The 21,642-nt window shown below is 40.4% G+C and overlaps 1 protein-coding gene across 3 annotated transcripts in view; it reads left to right on the plus strand.

Annotated features, from left to right (window-relative positions):
- The first annotated feature begins 811 nt into the window (after window positions 1-811).
- Cdh7 (cadherin 7) overlaps window positions 812-21,642 on the plus strand; it is a 142,767-nt gene continuing 121,936 nt past the window's right edge. Inside the window, exons 1-2 of one of the 3 annotated variants that reach the window (XM_045135331.1) lie at window positions 812-992; window positions 14,283-14,685. In XM_045135331.1, the coding sequence (XP_044991266.1) occupies window positions 14,476-14,685 (210 nt within the window). In that variant the 5' untranslated portion in view covers window positions 812-992; window positions 14,283-14,475. Of the gene's footprint in view, window positions 993-1,782; window positions 1,868-2,633; window positions 2,729-14,282; window positions 14,686-21,642 lie in introns of those variants that run through there. The other 2 variants (XM_004654809.2, XM_045135332.1) reach the window with 2 other exon arrangements.

Raw genomic sequence — 21,642 nt, forward strand, 5'->3', positions numbered from 1 at the left:
ATAAGATGAATTCTAAGAAGAGACAAAGATTATTCTTCTAAGCTCTTGAGTTTGGGTCATCCCTGGTAATTGACTGGCAATAGATCATGACAGGAGGTTAGCATTGGGAAGGGTTTTATGTTGAAGATACTTAGAATTAAACAATATCACTTAAGGAAAGGCAGGACTGAAGCTGGAATTTACCAGAAGTTTAAGGTATCAGCGGTGGGAATAATTAGCAAAGAATTCAGGTTTATTATTTATTTATTATTTAGTATTTACCTGTTTGGATACAGAGTCTCACTCTAGAGCCCAGGCTGCCCTTGACCTCATGATCCATCTGCTCCAGCTTCCCTGCCGGAGGGCGGCTGTGGAGTTCATTTTCACTACTAGAGCACAGGGAGGAGGAGGAGGAGGTGGTGGAAGGAGAAAGCTCTTGGTCAGGACAGTCTGGGTCGGGCTAAGAGCCAGTGTGCTAGAGTGAGCGAGAAGTCTGAGCTGCTGACTCGGGCAAGCCCTTGCCGCCTCTCGCCAGTCCCTGAACCATCGCTAAGGATGAGTCAGTGAAGAAGCGGATGAAACCTTCCACGGGCAGAATGGGAGAGAAGACAGGGAACGTACTTGGCGGCGATCCATGCACCTCCGCCACCCTGGCGAGGGAGCACCGAGCCACCAGGCTGAACGGAGCGCCGGCGCCCCGGAGGAAAGCGAGGCGAGCTCAGCGCCCCGGGACGCGGCGGCGCGCGGTGAACTGGAGACGGGCGACTTCCCCCGGCTTCCCGGCGTCGCGGCGGCCCGCGGCTCCGCGCTCCGCGTAAATCGCACTCACCGCGGAAGTTTTGCATCAGACAGCCCAGCGGGGGGCAGGTTTTTCTGCAAGTCAAGAAAGTCGTAGAAGAAGTAGGGCAGGCCGAGGAGATTGAAAGGGCAAAACTATCAAGCGAGAAAAACCGTTAAGTTCTGATTCGCTTTGCGACGCCGCCTTCATGCCTCAGGAACTCGGTTGATTCCCGGTAAGCACGACAGGCGTGGTAGGGTCGAGGCGGCACGGGGAGGGGGAGTGGCGAGGAGGAGGGCTCGCCGAAAAGCCGCCCAACTCTGCGCCAGCTCGGTGCTTTCAGATGCAAATACTTCGCGGCGGCAGAGGGTTAGATCCACCGGCTCCAGCCCCTCCCACTTTCAGGCCTCTTCGGTGTTTTCCTGCGAAGGAATCCATCTGCACAGATCTGCCGGGAGGGGGAGGAGGAAGAGGAGGAGGAGGAGGGTGCGCGTTTGTGGATGTGTGTGCGCGCGCGTGCCGGTGGAGAGCGGCTCCCTTCCCGCGGTCTTTGCCAGTATCCTTTCCTGGGTCTCCAGGACGTACTGAAGTCTGCGCGGCTCCGGGAGCCCGTCTGGCACCGAGTTGACAGTGGGCACCCTGCTGTGATCCGCGTCATCTCTTGCGCTCTCTTCTGGTCCAGCGCCCAGCAGACCCTCTCCAATCTCTCTCCGCAGCTGGTCCTCTCCTGCCATCCCGCGCGGGTCCTCTCCCAGGGACGCGCGCTCCCGTTAGCCTCGGACTTGGTTCCAGAGACGCTAGGGAGCGAGGGGGTGGGGAATGGTTACAGTCCCCATGGTCGACGTTGGGAGAGAGACCTCGGTGTTCAAGGCCCCGCGAGGTCCCGAAGCCCGGTGAAGTGAGCTGTGATTGGAGGAAGAGCCGGCGCGCCCCCCCCCTCCCCGGAGCAGGTGCGGAGCGGGCGCCTCCGGTGTGCCCCGCGCGCGGAAGCTGCGCGCCCTGTATCCCGAAGCGCCGGCGGGCGCCCCGCCGCCAAGCGCGCATCCCTTTCGGATGCAAACGCCCGGGTTCCCAGCGCCTGACGCCGCCGGCCGGGCAGCGAGGCCCCAGGTGAGTGCGTGTCTCGGCGTGCAGGGGGCCGAGGGGGAAGATGCCACCCCGGGCAGATGCGCGCCCTGACGTGCGCATTTAGAAAGCTGGAGTCCTAGGTGAACCAAGGGGAGGGGCGGGCGAGGGGGATCCGTGAGGAGTTTCCTTTGGCGTTTCCAAGTTAGTGCTTGCTGTCGTGAGACGTGGTTCCAAAAAAAAAAAAAAAAAAAAAAAAGCACGCAGGACAGGCGTGGGGACTGAGCTCGTGCGCTCGGCGGGGAAGGCGATGTTGACAAGACAGTAGGTGCCACGCAATAAGTAGTTCAGTTCGGGGGAGAGCAGATCTCAGCCCACTCAGGTAAACGCGGGCCGTCTGCAACGCTCTCCTCCCGGCAGGCCCCACCCTTGACCTCTGTCCGGTGGGGACATCGCTTGTCGCCACCTGAGCCGCGACATCTGCAGAGATCTTGGGCCCAAAGGCATTGTGCACCTAAGTGCGCAGGAGTCTTGCTTGAAGTATCCGGGCGCTGCACACCTTTTGCCTGGTGTGAAGGTGGAACTCATCTACGGTTGCATTGCTTTTTTTTTTTTTTTTTTTTTTTTCTGCCTGTGATTAGTATTCTGCTGCTGAGGCACCTCTGCAGGGTTTGCTCTGAGTCCTGCATCCCGCCCTTGCCTGATTTGAACCTTAAGTGTGCGCTGGGAAAAGGGCGCCCTGCTTCTCTCGCCTGCACGTTGGACCTCTTTGGAGATTCACATGGCTCATGGCTAGTTGCTGTTATTGAACCATCCAGAGTAGATTAACACAAAAGGTCTTTGGCTCTGGGTACCTTCCGGTTTTAAATCTTTAACCCTTCGGATTTTGTAGATGTCATAGTTCAGGTGAGTAAAAATGAACAGAATTCACCAGGCACTGGGAAACTGTCAAGCCAAAATAAAAAAAAATAAATAAATAAAAATAAAAACTATCCTACTTAAGAATGTGGAGATATGCATATCTAGCCATTGTTATTTGTTAGAAATATTTTACTTTGCAAGGAATATTGTATCTTCATTAGATCATTTTAGTAAGTGAAATATTTGTAAAAGTAAGCTCACCCTTTATGAATTTTTTAACCAGTAGTTATTTTATACAGCAGTAGAGAGCAGAACTTTCATTAAAAAACAGCATCAATATATTGTCATTGCAAAGTGACAATATACAATTTTAAAGCAAACCAGTTGTTCAAAAATGTAAATTATCAGAGTTTAGGAGCAATTGCAGTCTTTGTTAAAGGAAAGTTTCTGTTGAACTGCTAGCAAGGGCTAAGTAGTTTTAAGGGTGCCTTTACAAAGACAAGTTGTTAAAGGAAAGAAAGACCTGAAAAAAAAAAAGACAAAATAAACACAAATAATATTGGAAGTTTAAAGAAACACCAAGATGACTTTTTTCTAAAAAACTAGTCAGACCTTGTGTTAAGTAAAGTTCTTTTCTTGTTACTCTATATAAAGGAGAAACACATCAGGAATGTTTTTCATTATTTTTAGGGCTACTTGGAAAAATGTGAATTAAAATGCAAAGTTGGGTAGGCAAGTGGCCAAGTTGGCAACTTCGTGGAATTCTTGCTTGTGCGTTGATGTTAAACATGGAGTGATTTGGCGGAAGTGTTGAGAGCATCCTTACTAGTTTTATCTGATAAAGGTAGGTTTAGGTCTGTCTGCGGAAGAAAAAAAAAAAATATATATATATATATACACACACACACACACACACACAGCAAGCAAGCACTACTCACCACGTTGGTGAAAGCTATTAAGGGTTTCAGCGTTCATAAAAGGTCATTGTGCACTTAGAACATGAGATATGATTGTAATCAAAGGCTGAAATGGCTTATTAGAATTGTGTGAACCATCAGTTGACAGGCTCACAACTCTTCTTAAGTCTACTTTTATTGATTGAAAAGCAGGGAACTCTTCCCTTTCTCATGAAAGGGTACTTGTAAGTCAACTCTATTACTGCAATTTACCCTTGAATTGACTGGCTTTTGGTGTCCAATGAGGAAGAGAGGAAAGGAACACGTTGCTTGGTGGCTGTTCAGCTTTCCTTAGTCTGGAAACCAAACCAGTCTCTTCTCAGGCATGATTTCTTTGCCAGTGTTCTACTATTCAGCAATTTTATTATTATTTTTTATGGCAGTGCCAGTATAAACTTCTTAGGCTGTATTTAGATATGAAGGAGTGAATTCACCCATGTGTCAAATCAAATATTTTGTTATATCTTTCAGAAATGCTTTATAATGTACTAAGCTGATAAATTGTTTTCAGTTCTGTATATTTGCTGCTGAATGATTCTAATTTTCCTTGATTTCATAAGGTTTTACATTTATGGCTCTAACAGCTTGCATTACTTAACAATTTCCCTCTCTCTTTCTCTCTTTCCCACCCCCCTCATTTATTTCTATTTTTATTTTTATTTTTTTTAACTTGATTGGAAGGCTTCACAACCTTAGCTTAAATTGGGAGTTTCTTTCTAAAGCTCTAAACTAACGAGCATGCATGAGTTCATTGCAAAGGCCTTGGGAAAGATGTGCTACTTTCTCGAATGAAGGAGTCAGGGGCTTCTTGGAGGGTGATGAAGGCGGGCTAAGGACAAAGATACAAGGCATGTGATCAGAGTCCTGTGTGTGACCAGTTCCCCAGACTCTGACAAGCCAAGCAGATCTGGCTGTAACCAGCAAGACAAGAGTGCCGCCTTTGGGGACTTGCTGGTTCTGCAGAGAGAGAAGCCCCTGAGAGCCCTTCCCCTCCCCCAACCCACCCCTCCTTGACAGTCTGCTAGGCTCTTCACTGATAAGGTTCTCAGGGTAAAGGAACATGCAGACATCTGCCTATACATTCATCTCAGATGATCATACAGATTTTTATTCCGGTAGGATTTATTCCCTTCTCTCACGCACGGTGTTCACGCAAACATGCTGTCTTTTGTTGAAGACAGGCACGTCACACCTGACCTAAGTACAGATAACATTTAAAATTGTTCCAGCTAAGATTTCTTGTTAAACGTATTTTTTAAAACAAAAAATTCCTTTTCAATATATTATTGCCATTTTGTTATTGCATAAATAATTCAGGAGGACCACATGCTGCCTCACTTTGTTTACTTTTTAAAATTTCCATGGGCTTCTACTTCTCATTCATCATGAACCATTGTTTCCTTTCTCTTTCATGGCTGTCACTCATGGTGGGGACTGCATGTGCTTTGATGAAACTGACTCTCTAATCCACTTAGAGAAGTTTTCTGCCCCTGTTTGATAACCAGATGCACACTACAGCCTGCGTGATGCATTTCCAGTGCCCCTGCCTGCATATTTAGGCCAGTTACCAGTAGGAGACTGTGGTCTGTGGTTGTAATGCTGCCTTGGCCCAGGGAGCTAATGGATTTCCTCACAGTTTCTTTACACAAGAAGTCGCCTATCACGGAAAGTCCAAAATCTCACTAATTGAAATGAAACAGAAATCATACATTTGTAAAAATAGAAAGGAGAGGCTTTTTTCATCACCATGAAACTTACTGAATATAATGGTAAATTTCAGAGATTCAGCTAATTGAATGACTTTTGAGTACAGGTATAGTAATATATAGAAGCAAAAGATGATGAAATTGAATCTATTGTGATTATGATAGGACTGTTAATCACATCCACAAGGTAGGATTCCTTTTTAATACTAACCCAAATGGTTACAAATGGCATGATAGTTATTTTGCTATGCCATATACATACATACATATATATATATATATATATATATATATATATATATATATATATATTCCTGAGTTGATGCTCTAATTCTAAAGCTACCAATAGGATATTCTTCAAATTTCAGTGGAAAAGTTAACTTCTTACTGTCTTGTTGTAGTTGGAAATTACACCTTGATTTCCAGGATTGTTTAGAAGTGAAGAAGCCATATAATCTTGAACACTTCATTCTCCATTTTTTTAAAAAATAACACACAAAGAATACACATCTCAAAATAAGAGATCTCTCTACTATTTAGTCTTATTCTGATCTTCATGTTTTTCTGAGTGGTAGTCATGTTAATTTCATAAGAAAAAAATAAACTTTTGGCCAAAGATTTGAATTTGAACACACTAATTTTTGTTTATGATGCAGATGGTAAACTCCAAATAACATTAGGAAAAGATTCATCACCAACATAAATATTGTTTAGCCAACACTCAACACTTCAGAATACTCATTTTATCAGATTATTCAGAATTCCATCAGAAACTAGCTGTGTGACCTTGGATATTTGATGAGAATTCTGTAAAATTCACATTTATTTGTTTTTTTCCTTGGTGGAGAAAGAAGAGGGTGGCTTAGGATTTTATAGTTTGCAATGGATCCCACGTGCTGTATATGTGGGATTTGAACACTTCACAAGTCTTAAGCATCAGGAGCAGCAGAATTGAGAGTTTATTATTTTTTTAAATGTTTTGTTCTAAGATGAACTCTCATTGAAAACAAAACATTTCATTCTTAGCATTGAAGTGACATTGCTTTTGACTATTTCATAGGCAATATCCTTACAAGCTCAGTTAGTAATGTCATGGTTGGAAATGAAGTGTGTCTAACAGTCTCAAAAAGGTTCTTGTCTGGTTTACTCCTCTCAAGTGTAGAGTTATGACATTTGTTCAGTCATGGATTGAGGGAAATTAAATAAATCTTTTTTTTTTTTTTAACCCCTTTGGTGTTTCCAAAAGTACATCAGTGAATCCAGTGATTCCACTTAAAAATAAGTAAAAACCAGGCATGGGGTCCCACTCCTTGAATCCCAGCACTCGAGAGGCAGAGGCATGAGGATCATCCCAAATTCGAGGCCACCCTGAGACTACATAGTAAATTCCAAGTCAGCCTGGTCCAACACAAGACCCTACCTCAAAAAACCAAACGAAAAAAAAAAAATAATAATAAATTAAGAAAAAAAACTAAAAAAATTAAAAGCAGTAATGAGCAAGTGATATAGATTATGCAAAACAGACTAACTGTATGTATAGAGATAGTCACAGGGATGTCCCCAGTGGTCCCAGGGACCTGCTCTCCTAGGGTTGAGAAAGTGAATGAAGTTATTTACAGATGGCATTGAGATCAGGAAACAAATTGTCCCCTGAGTTTAAATTAAACCATTTTATACTAAAGGGACATCCAGACAGGAAGAGTTTTCTTTCTCCAGGCTAACCCAAAGAACCGGCCTGTGGAAGATGGCTCTGAAAGGAACCGTATTGAATTGTGTAGAGCCCCCTCCCCCCCCCCCCCCCCCGCGCTGTTGAGATGCAATGTTTTGGCCACCTACTGTGTCATGTGTGCCTGAGGTAACGACCCCCTAGAAATGCACCACTTGTCAAGATGTCGTCAGACTCTTAAGCAGTCATGGAAATGACAGTTGCAGTTTCTCCCACATAGCCCAAGAAAAGACTTTTTTTTTTTTTTTTTTACATTTTGTTGTTATTGTTACAGCTATGATTTCTTGTACTGTCATATACTATGAATGAGCCAAGAAAGCATCTAAGGAATATCAGTGGGAGTCTGAAAGTGTTTGGCAGTCAACTACTATGTTTTTCTTTTTCCTTTTCTGTTTTTTAAATTTCCATGCATTATTTCATGAGATGCCCCTGCAAGCCCACATAGGTCAGCCCCACCACTGCTTTCCTAGAAAAGGCAGATTATTAGCCTAGTTCTTAGTTTCAGGTGCCACTGAGTCATGAAATGTGCCATTTTTAACAAGAGAGGCATGGCTTGTTGAAATCAATATTATCAATTGAAAGCAAGCCCTTTGATAGTATAGCTCCCATTAACTATATCTTAAGACAGATTAAGGACAATACTTGATACAGATGGATGTAAAATAATTTAATTCCTTTTAATACAGGTGCTTGTCCTGTATGATAACACACATCATTTCTACATAGCATAAAGCCCTAGATGTTTTGTGAGAACACAGTAGAACGTATATAAATTGGCAATTAGGTCGTGTTTGCTTTCATTTTTGAGATAGGGTCTCTGTATGTGGCCCAAGCTGACTTCTAACTCAACACTCCTTCCTCAGCATCCCAGGTGCTGGGATTATAGGCTAGAGTTGCAATGCATGCTTATTAACAAGTCCTTATTTTTCTACACTAATATGCAGTGGCTGAATATGATGCATCATATACTACTTACCTCATTTTGATCACACCGGCTTTCACTGAGACGGGACAGCCTCTTCAAGAGTTACGCTTGTGCTGATTGTCAGTTGACTATATACGCATACATATTTATGTAATGTTGATTAGCAGGGCAGTCAACTTTTAAGAGTGCTTTCACAGACATGCTAAGAAAGATAGAAAATCCAAAAAAATTCTGTAATCATTTATTCATTTTAATACAATAATACTATCTAACTATAGTTTAAATGTCTAATAAGCAATCTACTTTGAAATACACCTTTGCTTAGAGGAAAAAGTAGAAACAAAATGGTAAAAAGAAAAAAAAATAAAGATTCCAGTTCAAGTAAATGATATTGTTTTTATAAAATACTATCTGAGTCTTACTAACATTCCTTTTTCCTCTTTACTACAATGTGTTTAAGTTCTCATCTGTAAAGCTCAAATTGATTCACTGTTGTGTTACTTTTATCTCAGTATGACTAGTGCTGATATCTCATATAAAATAAGTTTGGAAAGAAATAAAATGTTATAAATGAAATATGTAAGCTTTATCCACAAATTATAACAAGAAAAAAAATTAAGTTTCCTTTGATACTGTAATTTCAGATTAGCTATTAATGCGGTGCGCATCACCTGTACTCTTCTGAACATCTCTCATTGGGCCTACTCTGTCCTCTGCTCCAGTATAACCAAACATCCTTGTTTTTCTTCTCATTTATAATGCTCCACATTGATAACTGTCCAGAAGTTGAAACAGAGCTGTAGAAGTTGTCTCAGCTGTATAGCAACACACACAATTACATTTTCTTCCCCTGAGCCACAAGTAGAAAGGAGGTCAGTTGTCCATATCTCCAGAGAGTACTAAGCTATCTCAAAAGGACTGGAAACACAGCATGGACAAAGAGATCTCTGCTTGTTTCTAATGTGCCTCTTGTTATTAATGTCTGCTTGTGAAAATCAGACTGGAGGAGAGGCAGAAGAAAGATATTAATCATGGAGAATCTAAGACACCATGTAGAGGTTTTTGTTTATGGCATGGTTGGTGAGGCAATATTTAGCCCATAGGAAAATGTTGATGAATGTATTTGACCTGGTGCTCAAAATCATTTGTGTATAAAAATATAGCTGTAGTACTGCTGTAGACACTGACCTCTTTGTAAAGTAAGAATGCTGTAGAGAGGAGAGTGTGGAGTGCCCAGTACATGGTAAAGTCTCATTTAAGTCTTGGATACTTCTGTTTGGTATTGACATACAAAGGACTGAAGGTATTCTGTTGTTGTTTGTTTCATTTTATTTGTTTTGAATTTAGCTTTATAGTTCTTTTCTTATATGATAACCCAGGTCAGGGTGGTATGAATTGGTTGAACTGCTATATAGACCTTTCACCTTAAGAAACTGATAGGTGTGCAGACAAAACAAGAACTTGGGGGAAGACTGAACCAGAAAGGCAAAAACAGAACTATGTGCAGAAACATTTCCTCCTGCTATTTAAGGTGGAGATTCTTGGAACTAACAGTTGTTTAGTGAATATTTATTTCATGAACACACTTGGGTCAGATCACAATTATATAGATACTATTTTCTAAGTTTCAAGGCATATTCCTCTAAGGCATGGCATAAACATTTATTTGTATCCCCCCCCCAAAAAATTATATCATCTAATGTTATATACATAAGCAATTAATGTATCTTTGTATAATATTCTGTCCTTGTGGCAAAATAAGGAAAATTTGGTCAAGAGAATGACAAGTAATTCAAATACTGTGCAAAAATATGATAAAATTATTTCCAAAGTGATTATGGCTCTTTTATATCCTAGGGTTACCAAAGAAGTTTTCTACTGACTTCTTTTTACATGATTAAGTTTCCATAGTAAAAATAAATAAATAAATAAATAATAAATAAAGGGCTGAGAAGATCTTGAGGAATATGGATTGTAAAGGTTTTCTGAATGTGTTTGCCATTCTTGATACTGTACTTACTGACAAAGTGAATGTGTCTGTCCTCCAAGGGCCTCCCATGAGCACTACTTCACTGAGAGGAGACAGTACCCTGCTCTCAAGGGTCTGCCCTTCATCAATACTATTTGTATAGCATTGATCTATGGAATATGATCACCTCCCTTCTGTAGACCTAGTACGCTTCTAGTACTAAACTAGTGCTTAGTTTTGAACATGCAACAGTTCACAAGCCTATCAAAAGATTTTTTTACATCCTCTCGCTTTCTCATATTTCTCTGCCATGTGCCTTAATTACTAGCAATGGAGACTTCCTCATGTTTAAAAAATGTCGACAAAATTGTCTAAAAGTAATATTCGGCCAATAATAGAAATAAAGAAACCCACTGGCTTTATGAAATAATTTATTCCATCTTCTTTATTTTGTAAATGCATAAAGTGAATTCCCAGAGGGATCCAAGGCAATAATATAGCAAATGATGGCAGGGCGTGGTGGCGCACACCTTTAATCCCAGCACTCGGGAGGCAGAGGTAGGAGGATCGCCATGAGTTCAAGGCCAGCCTGAGACTATATAGTAAACTCCAGGTCAGCCTGAGCTAGAGTGAGACCCTACTTCAAAAAACCTATATATATATGGCAAATGATGTAGGTTGTAGGATGTGAACTCTAGTGATATCATTCCTAGTCAAGATTAAGTTTTGTTGCCTCTCATCTGCAGATACCCCCACTAAATGAAAGTCAGCTCTGTTTCTCGTAAAAATGTTTGACTTATAAATAAACACAGAGGGTATGACGTAAGTAAAAGAGTTATATTCTATTCTCAGTATCAAAGTATTATGGAGCCTCTACAATCACTTGGGTGTTTTAGTTCAGGAACATATAATTTTCTGACTTCAACTAGAACTTTCAGAAATGCTTTCATTTACTATAATAACTGTTGGAAATATTTTACTATTGATAATATTAGAGTAAAAACTAATATCACTTCACATGTTAACTTTAATCTTATGATGGTAATTAATAACCCTAATGGAAATTTTAATTGGCTTTTTTATGTGTTAAACACTGTTATTAGCTTTCATAATTTGTTAATTTAATCTTGTGAAGTATGTGCACTTTCATCATCATCTTCATCATTTTAGTGGGAAGAAGCCTGAAATATTTTTCTGTAGTTTACCTTCTTGGAATTTTACTTCTTCAAGGTCATATAGTGAAATGTGCAGAATCGAGTCTATATCATTATCTGAGTCACACATCCATTCCCTTTTTTTTTTAATTTTTCTTTTTTCTTTTTTCTTTTTTTTTTTTTCTTCAAGGCAGACTTTCACTGTAGTCCAGGCTGAAATGGAACTCATTCTGCAGTTCCTCTTTCCAAGTTGGCCTTTAAATCACAGTGATCCTCCTAACTCTGCCTCCCGAGTGCTTGCATTAAAGGTGTATGCCACCATGCCAAAATAAACATATATTCTCTTGACCAGCATGTCTGTCTTTGGACTCTCCAAATTCTGACTTCCAGAAGCCCACTTTTTATTTGTCTCTTTTAGAAGTTTGAAGACACATATGTACTGAAACAATGTTACCAAGTCTAGTCAATTACTAAACCAGCTTAGGTAATATAATTTGTCTATGTGACCTGTACAAACATCTGTATCGTTGTATTTAAGAGGAAATGTGTTCACTGCGGAGAAAGGAGATCTGGGATTGCTCTCTGTGGCTGTTTCCATATATGCATCTCAGTATTCTGCACACAGCCCTGAACGTCCTACCCTGACCCTACCAGGGAAAGGAGCTGCCTGTCTTTGTCTCTGACCCTGCTGACAGCCACCCCCACTAGTGGGCGCTGTTCACCTTGCCTGGCTCCTGGAAATACCTGTGGGACAGCTGGTCTCACTCCTCCCCACAAAGAGCCATCCACCAGCTTACATAAGCTTCTTGCAGTGCATCACCCAGTTATCTTTCCTGTCATTCCAAGTCTACCATGGCTGGTCTTTCAGGTTAGCTTCTAAACAAAGAAAATATTCTTTCTTATCTTTAATAATTTATACCTGACACACAGTAATCATATATATTTATGGCACACGGCAAAACATTTTGACATTTATAGAATGCATGTGAATCCATCAAGGTAATGAATAAATTCATCTCAAACTTACCAGTACGTTCTGTGCAGATCATTGGAAGACCTCTCTTTTAGCCATTAAAAAAAAAATTATGATACATTGTTAAGTATTTCCATTCTACTATGTTATTAAAAAAAAAAACAAAAACTAGAAGTTAATATTCCTATCCAGCTATATTTCTATGCCTGTAAATTCACTCTCTATCACTTTCAGGCCCCTACTTCACCTGACTTGTTCATTGGATTTCAGGAGTCTGCATTTCGGAATTGCAGTTACTCTAGTTTATAATAGTTCTCCATTCTGATGTTTATCTGACTTTATAGACATTGGCTTATTCTGAAACTCCCTCAGGAACACTAAAACTTTATAGAAATGGTTTTAAATAGGTGTGTGTTCGTTTTAGTAGAACTCGAGGTCAATTGTCAGTTGGGTCTGTTCCATTCTGCAAAGTGTTCAACACACTTAATGTAGTTATATATTTGTTCTTTGTAATTTTATTACATATAACATTTCTTGGCCTTTTGGCTAAGATCAAGTGCAACTTTCTTCTTATATAATACTTGTTTCTTGAACAAGTTGGCTGTTTAATATTGGTTTCTAAAGATTAGCAGGCATTCCTGTTCCAGGTGAGAGATGGACAGACAGAAGAACTTATAGGCATGATACATTACTGGTGTCAGAGGGGAGGCAGCTTTGACTTTATGTTCTTAAAATGTCACAACAGACATGTAACCATAGTCTACAAGAAAAAAGAAGAGGAAGGAATTCAGTGTTTCCTCAAAACCTTTAAAGTACATAGACAAAAAGATGGAGCTAAGCATTTTCTCTCCCTCTAAGAGTTAGGCAAAAAAGTATCTTGGGCTGTGCAGGCCACTACCATTGCAATGCGAAATTACTTACACAGATATGTGAATTACAAGATGTGTCTGTGTGTCAAAACTTCATTTGCAAAACAAGGAAGAGAGCCATGATAATTCCTTCCTTTAACCATCTTATGGTTGACTTATGTATAGAAAGTAAAATGAATTCATATGGCCAGGTGTAATGACACATGCCTTTAATCCCAGCACTCGGGAGGCAGAGGTAGGAGGATTGCCAGGAATTTGAGGCCACCCTGAGACGACATAGTGAATTCCAGGTCAGCCTGGGATGGAGGGAGACCCTACCACGAAAAAAAAAAAAAAGTAAAAAGTAAAATGAATTCACTATCAAAGGAAAACAGTGACTCAAGTTAACAACGTGGCATCTAGTTTCATTCCTCCGTGTTTGGGGGTGTGTTTGGGGATGTGTTCTATATCTTTTGGATGTTCGCTGTTCTGTAACTGCAGACAGACAGTGGACAATATAGTAAATTGATTTTTTTTTTTTTTTTTGTAAACTGACTCCAGCACCTTCTCATTGCAAGGCAGAAGCACTGGGACTCACAAATGTGGCCGCTTCTGCACCCATCTATTGGCCAAAATTGTTTGACTCTGTGAATGTTATGCACGAGGCAGACTGCAGAATGTTCTGTAAACATTCGTAGAGCATCCAGCACCTGAGATTGAACAAACTATCATGCCTCAGAGCATGCATGGCAAGAAGTCTGAAGGGTGGAAAATAGAATGCACTGAGCTTTTTTATCTGATCACAATTAAATCGGAACACATCAAAACAGCTGGTGTTCGGTGACTCAGAATCACTCAGCTGGTTTTCAATCGCTCCGTGTTTTATTTCCTTTTACTGTTTCACTGAAGAGATTTAGACCAGCATATGTCCGTCCCATTTGGTTAAATCCTTGCTCTAACCTGCTTTTTCGCTCGCATCCTAATGCCAGTGAATGAAATGTGTATGACAGTGAGTGTCATACACAAAAAGGCTAATCTTAAAATGCTTCTTTATAAAGCTCTGCCACATTTGTGTGCGAAAGAAACCATCAGCCCAAGTGACATGACCTAGGAGAGAAATGCGAAGATTTAAAAATTGCATGGTGCACTGAAGGTGATTCTAGGGGAGTACTTATGTGATTCGCAGTTGTAGCAACAGTTATGGTTATTTTCTGAGTTTATAATTAATATTTTAATGAATGCAGAAATAACACTGTGTTGGGAGATTTGTTAATAAGTCACTAAATGAAAGCTTCATGTTGTGTGTTCTAGTTTCTGACGCGAGCCCGTCTCTTTGTTCTAGGTATCTGTTACACCATTCGCTGGCAGCGGCCGTTCAGCACTGGTGACCTCCAAGCCAACACTCCACAAATTATTATCTCTGGACTCCCAGCTGACACGCTGCCGGAGGCAAGAGCTACGAAGTCAACTGGAATTGTGCCTTTTCTCTTGTCAAGGTTTTTTTCTTACACAGGAAAAAGGAAGAAAAAAAAGAGATGAAGCTGGGCAAAGTGGAGATGTGCCATTTTCTACAGCTGATAGCTCTTTTCCTGTGTTTTTCTGGGACGAGTCAAGCCGAGCTTCCAAGGTCTAGATCCCAGCCCTTCTTCCAGTCAGGGAGGTCCCGGACCAAGCGGAGCTGGGTGTGGAACCAGTTCTTTGTGCTGGAGGAATACATGGGCTCCGACCCCCTCTATGTAGGAAAGGTAGGGTACTTGACCTTTCAAAGTTGCTGGTGGTTAATTGTTTAATGTGCATGGTAGGGCGAAGGAAGTGACCCTTTCTGCTATGAAAACACACATTCTTCTGCAAAAAAAAAAAAGGTGATGTTTTGGTCATAAGCTTCTGTGATATTACAGTAAGAATGTCACGCACGACAGTAGACTGTCTGTCACTCAGGGAGTGATGTTCTTGTCTTATGAATAGATAAGTCCCAGAGGTGTGGCTTACCACAGTGGGGGCACACTGTTGAGCTCTTCCAACAAGACAATCTACGAATAACCATGGGATAGTGGGTTCTCCATCCACCTAACATTCTAATGACTGTCTTTGTAACAATTTGTAGATAATGACCATATTCAGTTGGATACTTATATATCCTTCCTGAGAGTATATCTTACACACTGAATTGTGAAGAGTGTGAAAAGTCTTCCACCTCATGACTCCAAATTATGAACATATGCAGTGATTTTGTTTGCAAAAACCTTTGCAGTTTTGGCTTTCTTAAGTTTCTTTTTGTTGTTGTTGTTGTTGTTGTTGCTGTTGTTGTTAAACAATGAACATGGACAGAAATCAGTTAGTAGTGCAGACAAATGCATCCAGTTCACAGTATATGCATTTGGTGGTCAAGTGGTAGCCCAAGGAGATTTTCTTTTCCCAGTTTGTTTGTGTCTGAATATTTGGATAGGAAAGTCAGTTCCAGGAGCTACTGATCTTAAAAGAAATATCAGAAAAGCATGAACTGACACCTGCTATGATTACACCTTGTTCCCATTCCGCAGGCTCTTCCCACTTACAGAGATGTCCTCTGTTCCTCGATTTGGTTCTTAATCCTGCTAAAGATTTCCTGGAAAGGACATATCAAGAAGAAATGCACATCTCCCCATGTATTTTCATTTCACCAGCTTGCTACTTCAATCCCTCATAATACATGGTGTAGTTTACTGATATAGTCATCTAAATATAGTTCTCTACCTTGGAAGGACCCACATGGCCTATTTGTATTTTTTTCCCCTTCTGATCTTTTCTTTTTGGTTCACAAAAATACAACTTAAGAAATGGTGCAAAATACATTTTTTTTTTGGTTCTCTGAGGTAGGATCTCACTCCAGCTCAGGCTGACCTAGTATTCACTCTTGTCTCAAGGTGGCCTTGAACTCATGGCAATCCTCCTACCTCTGCCTCCCGAGTGCTAGGATTAAAGACATGTTCTACCAAATACTTTTTTTTGTTGTTTTTATTTTTTCAAGGTAGCATCTCTCTCTAGTCTAGGTTGACCTGGAATTCACTACGAAGTCTCAGGGTGGCCTCAAACTCATGTTGATCCTCCCATCGAATACATTTGAGGATGGGCATCTACTGAATGTAAAGTACACTTCATTGTATTTGTTACATCTTTATAACACTCCTACATTGTGCCTACATACTGACTGGTGTTTTGTGGGAAACAGGAGGATTTTAGTTGATTGTATTTGTGGTCTGTAGAGAAGGACTAATTTTTGACCAGTGATAGCATTTTTTTCATGACATAAGAAATCACGTTTCCCTTTCTGTTTTTTTTTTTTTAATTTTATTTATTTATTTGCAAACAAAGAGAAATAGATAGAAGAGACAGACAGACAGAATGAGCACATCAGGGCCTCTAGGCACAGCAAATGAACTCCAGACACATGTGCCCCTTGTGCATCTGTCTTACATGGGTCCTGAGGAATTGAACCTGGGTCCTTTGGCTTCATAGGCAAATGCCTCAACCACTAAGCCATCTCTCCAGCCCCCCTTTCTGTTTTTTTTTTTTATAATCTTCACAGCCATTGTCTCTCTCTTCTTCCTCTTCTCTTCCCCCTCCCCACACACCATTTTTTGTGGTAGAGTCTTTCTGTAACCCAATCTAACCTTGGATTCACTATATAGTCTCAGACTGGCCTTGGATTTTTAGTAATCTTCCTACCTTTGTCTGCCTCCCAAGTGCCTTTCTCTTTTATCCATAGTTCCTTCTATCAAGCCTTCTTCAACAAACGTATCATAGTATTCAAGTGATATATGAAATATCAGTATGTACTAGGTGAACCCATGTTTTGTGACAAGGACAGGTAGAAAGAGAGAGAGAGAGAGAGAGAGAGAGAGAGAGAGAGAGAGAGAGAGAGAGAGAGAGAGAGAGGGAGGGAGGAGAATGGGTTTGCCAGAACTTCCTGCTACTTCAAACGAACTCCAGATTCATGTGCCACTCTGTGACTTTCTTCATATGGGTACAGGGAGTCCAGCTAGGGCCTTTGGTAAAGAAAGGCCTTTAACTACTTAGCCCATCTTTCCATCCCAACAGGTACTTTTCATATCACAAAAATATTCCATTAACTTAATTTTAAATAGAGTTCTTAGGGACATTAAAATGTCCTTTTCCTGGCTGTATAGATGCTAAGTGGTTAGGACCCCTTTCTGTGCAAGCATCAGTGTCTGCAGAGGCCTGAGAAACCACTTGAGTTTGATATCCCAGGGCCCACATACACAGCGGGGCATGGCCATGCAGGGCTGTAAGCCTACTCCTGTGGGGAGCAGAGACTGGAGAATCATGGAGTCTTGTTAAAAACAATCAACCAACCAATCAATCAAACAAACAAACAAACAAAAACCTCACCAATCTCTGGCATCACTAAGTGACTCAAATGGGCTTCTGCCATGGAGCAATGGAGGGGGTACCCATAGTCCCCTCTACCCACTGCAGGTGAGCACACTGTGTCACACATGAGCACGTGAAGCACTGCGTGCAAACATGTGTGTGCATCTCCTCCCCACACTCATGCATACCACATTACTCACACACACACAATTTTCCTTTAATGACACATCCCTTACACAAGTCAGAATGCTTTTACCACCTCCACACATGCACAGTACATCACAAACACACACACACAAAGAATGTTCCTTTAATTATGCATCCCTTACACAAGTCAGAATGCTTTAACCACCCCCACACATGCACAGCACATCACAAAAACACACACACAAAATGTTCCTTTAATTATTCATCCCTTACACAAGTCAAAATGCTTTTGCCGCCCACACACATGCACAGCACATCACAAACGCACACACACAGAATGTTCCTTTAATTACACATCCCTTACATAAGTCAGAATGTGTTTATCTTGGAAGTCCATTTAAAATTACAATAAGAAGTGCCTCAGCTTTTGAAAGTTGCAAATATGCATAAGATTATTGAGCAATCCTACTTTTATTTTCCAAAAGATATGGTGGTATATGTTTTGTAATTCATTCAGGAAGTAGAGTCAGGAAGATCAGGTGTGCAAGACCATCTTTGCCTAGACATGTAATTCATGATAAACCTGGCGCAAATGAGCCTCAAAAGAAAGACAGACAGACAAACGAGAGAGAGAGAGAGAGAGAGAGAGAGAGAGAGAGAGAGAGAGAGAGAGAGAGAGAGGGGGGGGGGAGACGAAGAAGGTAGGAAGGAAGAAAAAGACATGGTACAGTACTGAATTAATGTAATCACATAAGCTAATTTAATGGATTTTATATGACAAGAAAGGAAGTTTGTGTTTTTCTCTTGAATGGTGGATATTGGTAGTTCAATACAGCTGTTACTATTGGAATGATCAGGCTGGAAATAATATTAAAGCCCTGAAGTTGACTAAAATACAGGTTAAGGACAAGAGAGATAGAGAAAGGATTTAAATACCAGAGAAACAAGAAAGAGGACATGTAGTAGCAATTTGTATCTCCTTGTAAAGCAGTGGCACAGAACTTGAATACTGTAGTCGTGCGGTGGGAGGGGGCTCACGCTGGTGATTTGACCTTTGTTGGGCTGGTGTTCTGAGCAGGAACAGGAATAAAAATAACTTTAGCTTGATACATTTTTGAGCCCTTGGGCATGGCATATATAATATAGTTCAGTTGTTTGGCTGTGGTCAATGATGGCTATGACCATACGTGTTCATAGGACAGATGATTTAGGAACCCCTTCGCAGATACTCTCATAGGAATAAAAGAAAGAGCCTAATAAGTTCTTTGCACAATGTTAAATATTTTTTGATCATTAAACATATGGGGCGGCTGGGGGGGATTGCTCAGTGGTTTTGGGCACTTGTCTGCAAAGCATAATGGCCCTATTTTGACTCCCAGTTCTCACATAAAGCCAGATGCTCAGGGTGGTACATGCATCTGGAGTTTGTTTGCAGTGGCTGGAGGCCCTGGTATGCCCATTCTCTCTCTTTCCAACTCTACCTGTCTGCCTATCTGTCTGCTTGCAAATAAATGAATAAAAATGTTAAAAATAAGCATACCAGTCCTAAATGGTCATACTCATTCATCATGACAAGATCTAGATCCTTAGAAAAAATTAGAAGGTGTGACAACTTTAAGAAACTTTGTAGTTTTATTTGATGACATAATTGATAAATACAGACTGTTCGATTGACATTGGTTATATTGATCCTTCCTTCTGTTTGTATAATGAGGTAAATTACCCAATATCCTTACAATTCAGTGTCCTTACCTCTAAAATAAAAATCAGAACCTGAGAAATTCAATTTTATAACTCACTACGTGGTGGCAAACTAGTGAGAGTAGGCACTCAAAATCTCCACATATGTTTCTACTTCATTACATATTGCAAATGAACAGAATTATGAATAGTCTTATTGTTCCATGTGAATTTTTTTGTGTGATCCCTCAATGAAAGCAAGCACTATTTATATTCTAAGTAGTGTAGATATTTGTTCAAATTAATTATATAAAAGGCCTGTTATGAGCATGCTAAGCAATGCAGAAAACGTGTAAAATTCGCAAACCTTTGAAATGGGGGATCATATTAATGGCATGTAGTCATCAAAGTCAACTGAATAAATAAATATCTGTGTGGCAAATGGAATCTGGTCTTGAAGATACTGAATGCAATTATATCACAATATATCTTTCAACTTTTATTATTTTAGCCTGTTTACTGATTTTGCTTCATGTTTGATGTCCCAAGACCAGAGTAGGATAATCTGTTTATTGCAGTCCTTGAAGACCTGCCAGGGCAGGGACTTCTGGGATTATTTCATTCAGCAGTGTGACCTTCACTGGCGGCTGTCCTTGTTTCTTTGTTAAAAAAAAAAAAAATCGAGAAACTATGAATCTTAAGCAAATAAGATTTGCACAATGATTCTTTAAATATTACCCAGATCACATTCTAGTATGCCTTCTGCTGGGTTAACTGCTGCCACAACCCTGTTGTCATTGTTACTTGGGGAGAAGAAGTTGAGTGAAGAGTCTTTCTGTGTTTTCTGTAGATGTCTTTCCATACCCCTGGGCTATTTCCAGGACAGAGGAGGCACATTTTCCACCCTTCTGGTGGCATCACACTTACTTTTCCCAGCAAAGTCCTTTCGTTCACCTTGGCATTTCTCACTTAGCGTTCCCTAACCATCTGAAAAAAAAAAAAAAATCAGTCTAGAAATCCACTCAGCCTCTGTTCCCTGTATTACATGGCTTTCATCTTTGCTAACTGTAATGGGCTGCCAGCTGATGGCTGAGCCTGAGGCCATTACTTTCAGGGAGATGTGTGCTCCCTGCGTCTTCTGCAGTCGGCTTCCCTTGCTGTTAACATCATTCTTGCCTTTTTATGCTACTCACCTTCCTTCCCCACTCATCTTAGGAGAATTTATACCTGTTGCCCTGCAGAAATCAAATACATAGGAACGCTGTGTTCAGAATGCACTTCCCTTTAAACTGAAAGTGTGGGTGAACCTTGTCCATATATTTTCTTCTATGCCAGCTTCATCTCTTGCCAAGAGATCCCTGTCCCCTGATACCGAAGCTGCATCCATTGTTCCAGAAAATAAATTGTCATCATGGAGATAAGTTGTATTAAAGAATTGTATTAGAATTTGCATTCCTTGGATGGGAAGTTTTATATTAAGTTATATGAAAGGAAAATAATGAATCTCAAGTATTAATTACTCAAGGAAGAACATTATAACAAATCTGCATTTTATAGATTCCGGTGTGAAAACAATGAAATGGAAAAGAAAAGATTCTCTAAATATGTGTCTTCCCTGAAGTCAGATCCAATCTTAAGAGAAAACAGTTTGTTTGTTTTCGTAGGAGCCTGTTTTCATAATATCTTTATAGCCAGTTAGTTTGTTAGGGCCCTTATTCCTTCCTTCTAGCCTGCCAATAGAAGTGTGGAACTCCCAGTGGTTTCAACAGGAATTTTGACATGGATCAGCTCTGTGGGATGCAAATAAGTTCACATTTTTGTAGAAATACTTTTTGGCAGTTATTTTTGGCTCATAAGAGTCCAGTGTAAAAATTAAATGCATTTTCTCCTCACAAAATCAATAATTTGATTTTTTTTGTTTTGTCTTCTAAAATAATATTGAAAATAGAGCCTGTCACAATGTGCTACCTAGATCTATGTAAACCCACAATTACTTAAGGGTATTATGGCTAGCTAGCTCTAATGTGATCTGAAGTAAGACATGCATATTATAACTCCCAAATGCCTTACAAGTGGAACAATAGAAGTGACAGATGGAAGAATCACTGGAGTTTCAGCGATATACTCGACTGTAGCCTACCTGTACCAGTTAAGCTGCAAGCTCCCCGTCCCTTGTTGATCAGAGTCATCGTAGGACACTGTCTCCACTCATGTCCGCTTATGTCCACATACATTCTGCTTATCACTCGTTTGACAATAGAAGAGGCACAAATGAGGAATAAAATGTGGCCTGTGCTAGTTAAAGCTAGCCTTTGCTGGTCTAAGTATATATAGGCATGGACTTTCATGGGGAATATTCTGCCCTAATTATATTTTACATTATGTTGATTACCAGAGATTCTCGTTTTCATAAATATCCTTCATGTCGTGTCCCCTAAAAATCTTTCCCATGTCGTTAAACCTGACCCTGTCAGTTTTTCTTTCTTGTCTAAATACTTATCAAA

This window comes from Jaculus jaculus, chromosome 15 (assembly GCF_020740685.1).
Source record: "Jaculus jaculus isolate mJacJac1 chromosome 15, mJacJac1.mat.Y.cur, whole genome shotgun sequence".
Lineage (NCBI taxonomy): Eukaryota > Metazoa > Chordata > Mammalia > Rodentia > Dipodidae > Jaculus > Jaculus jaculus.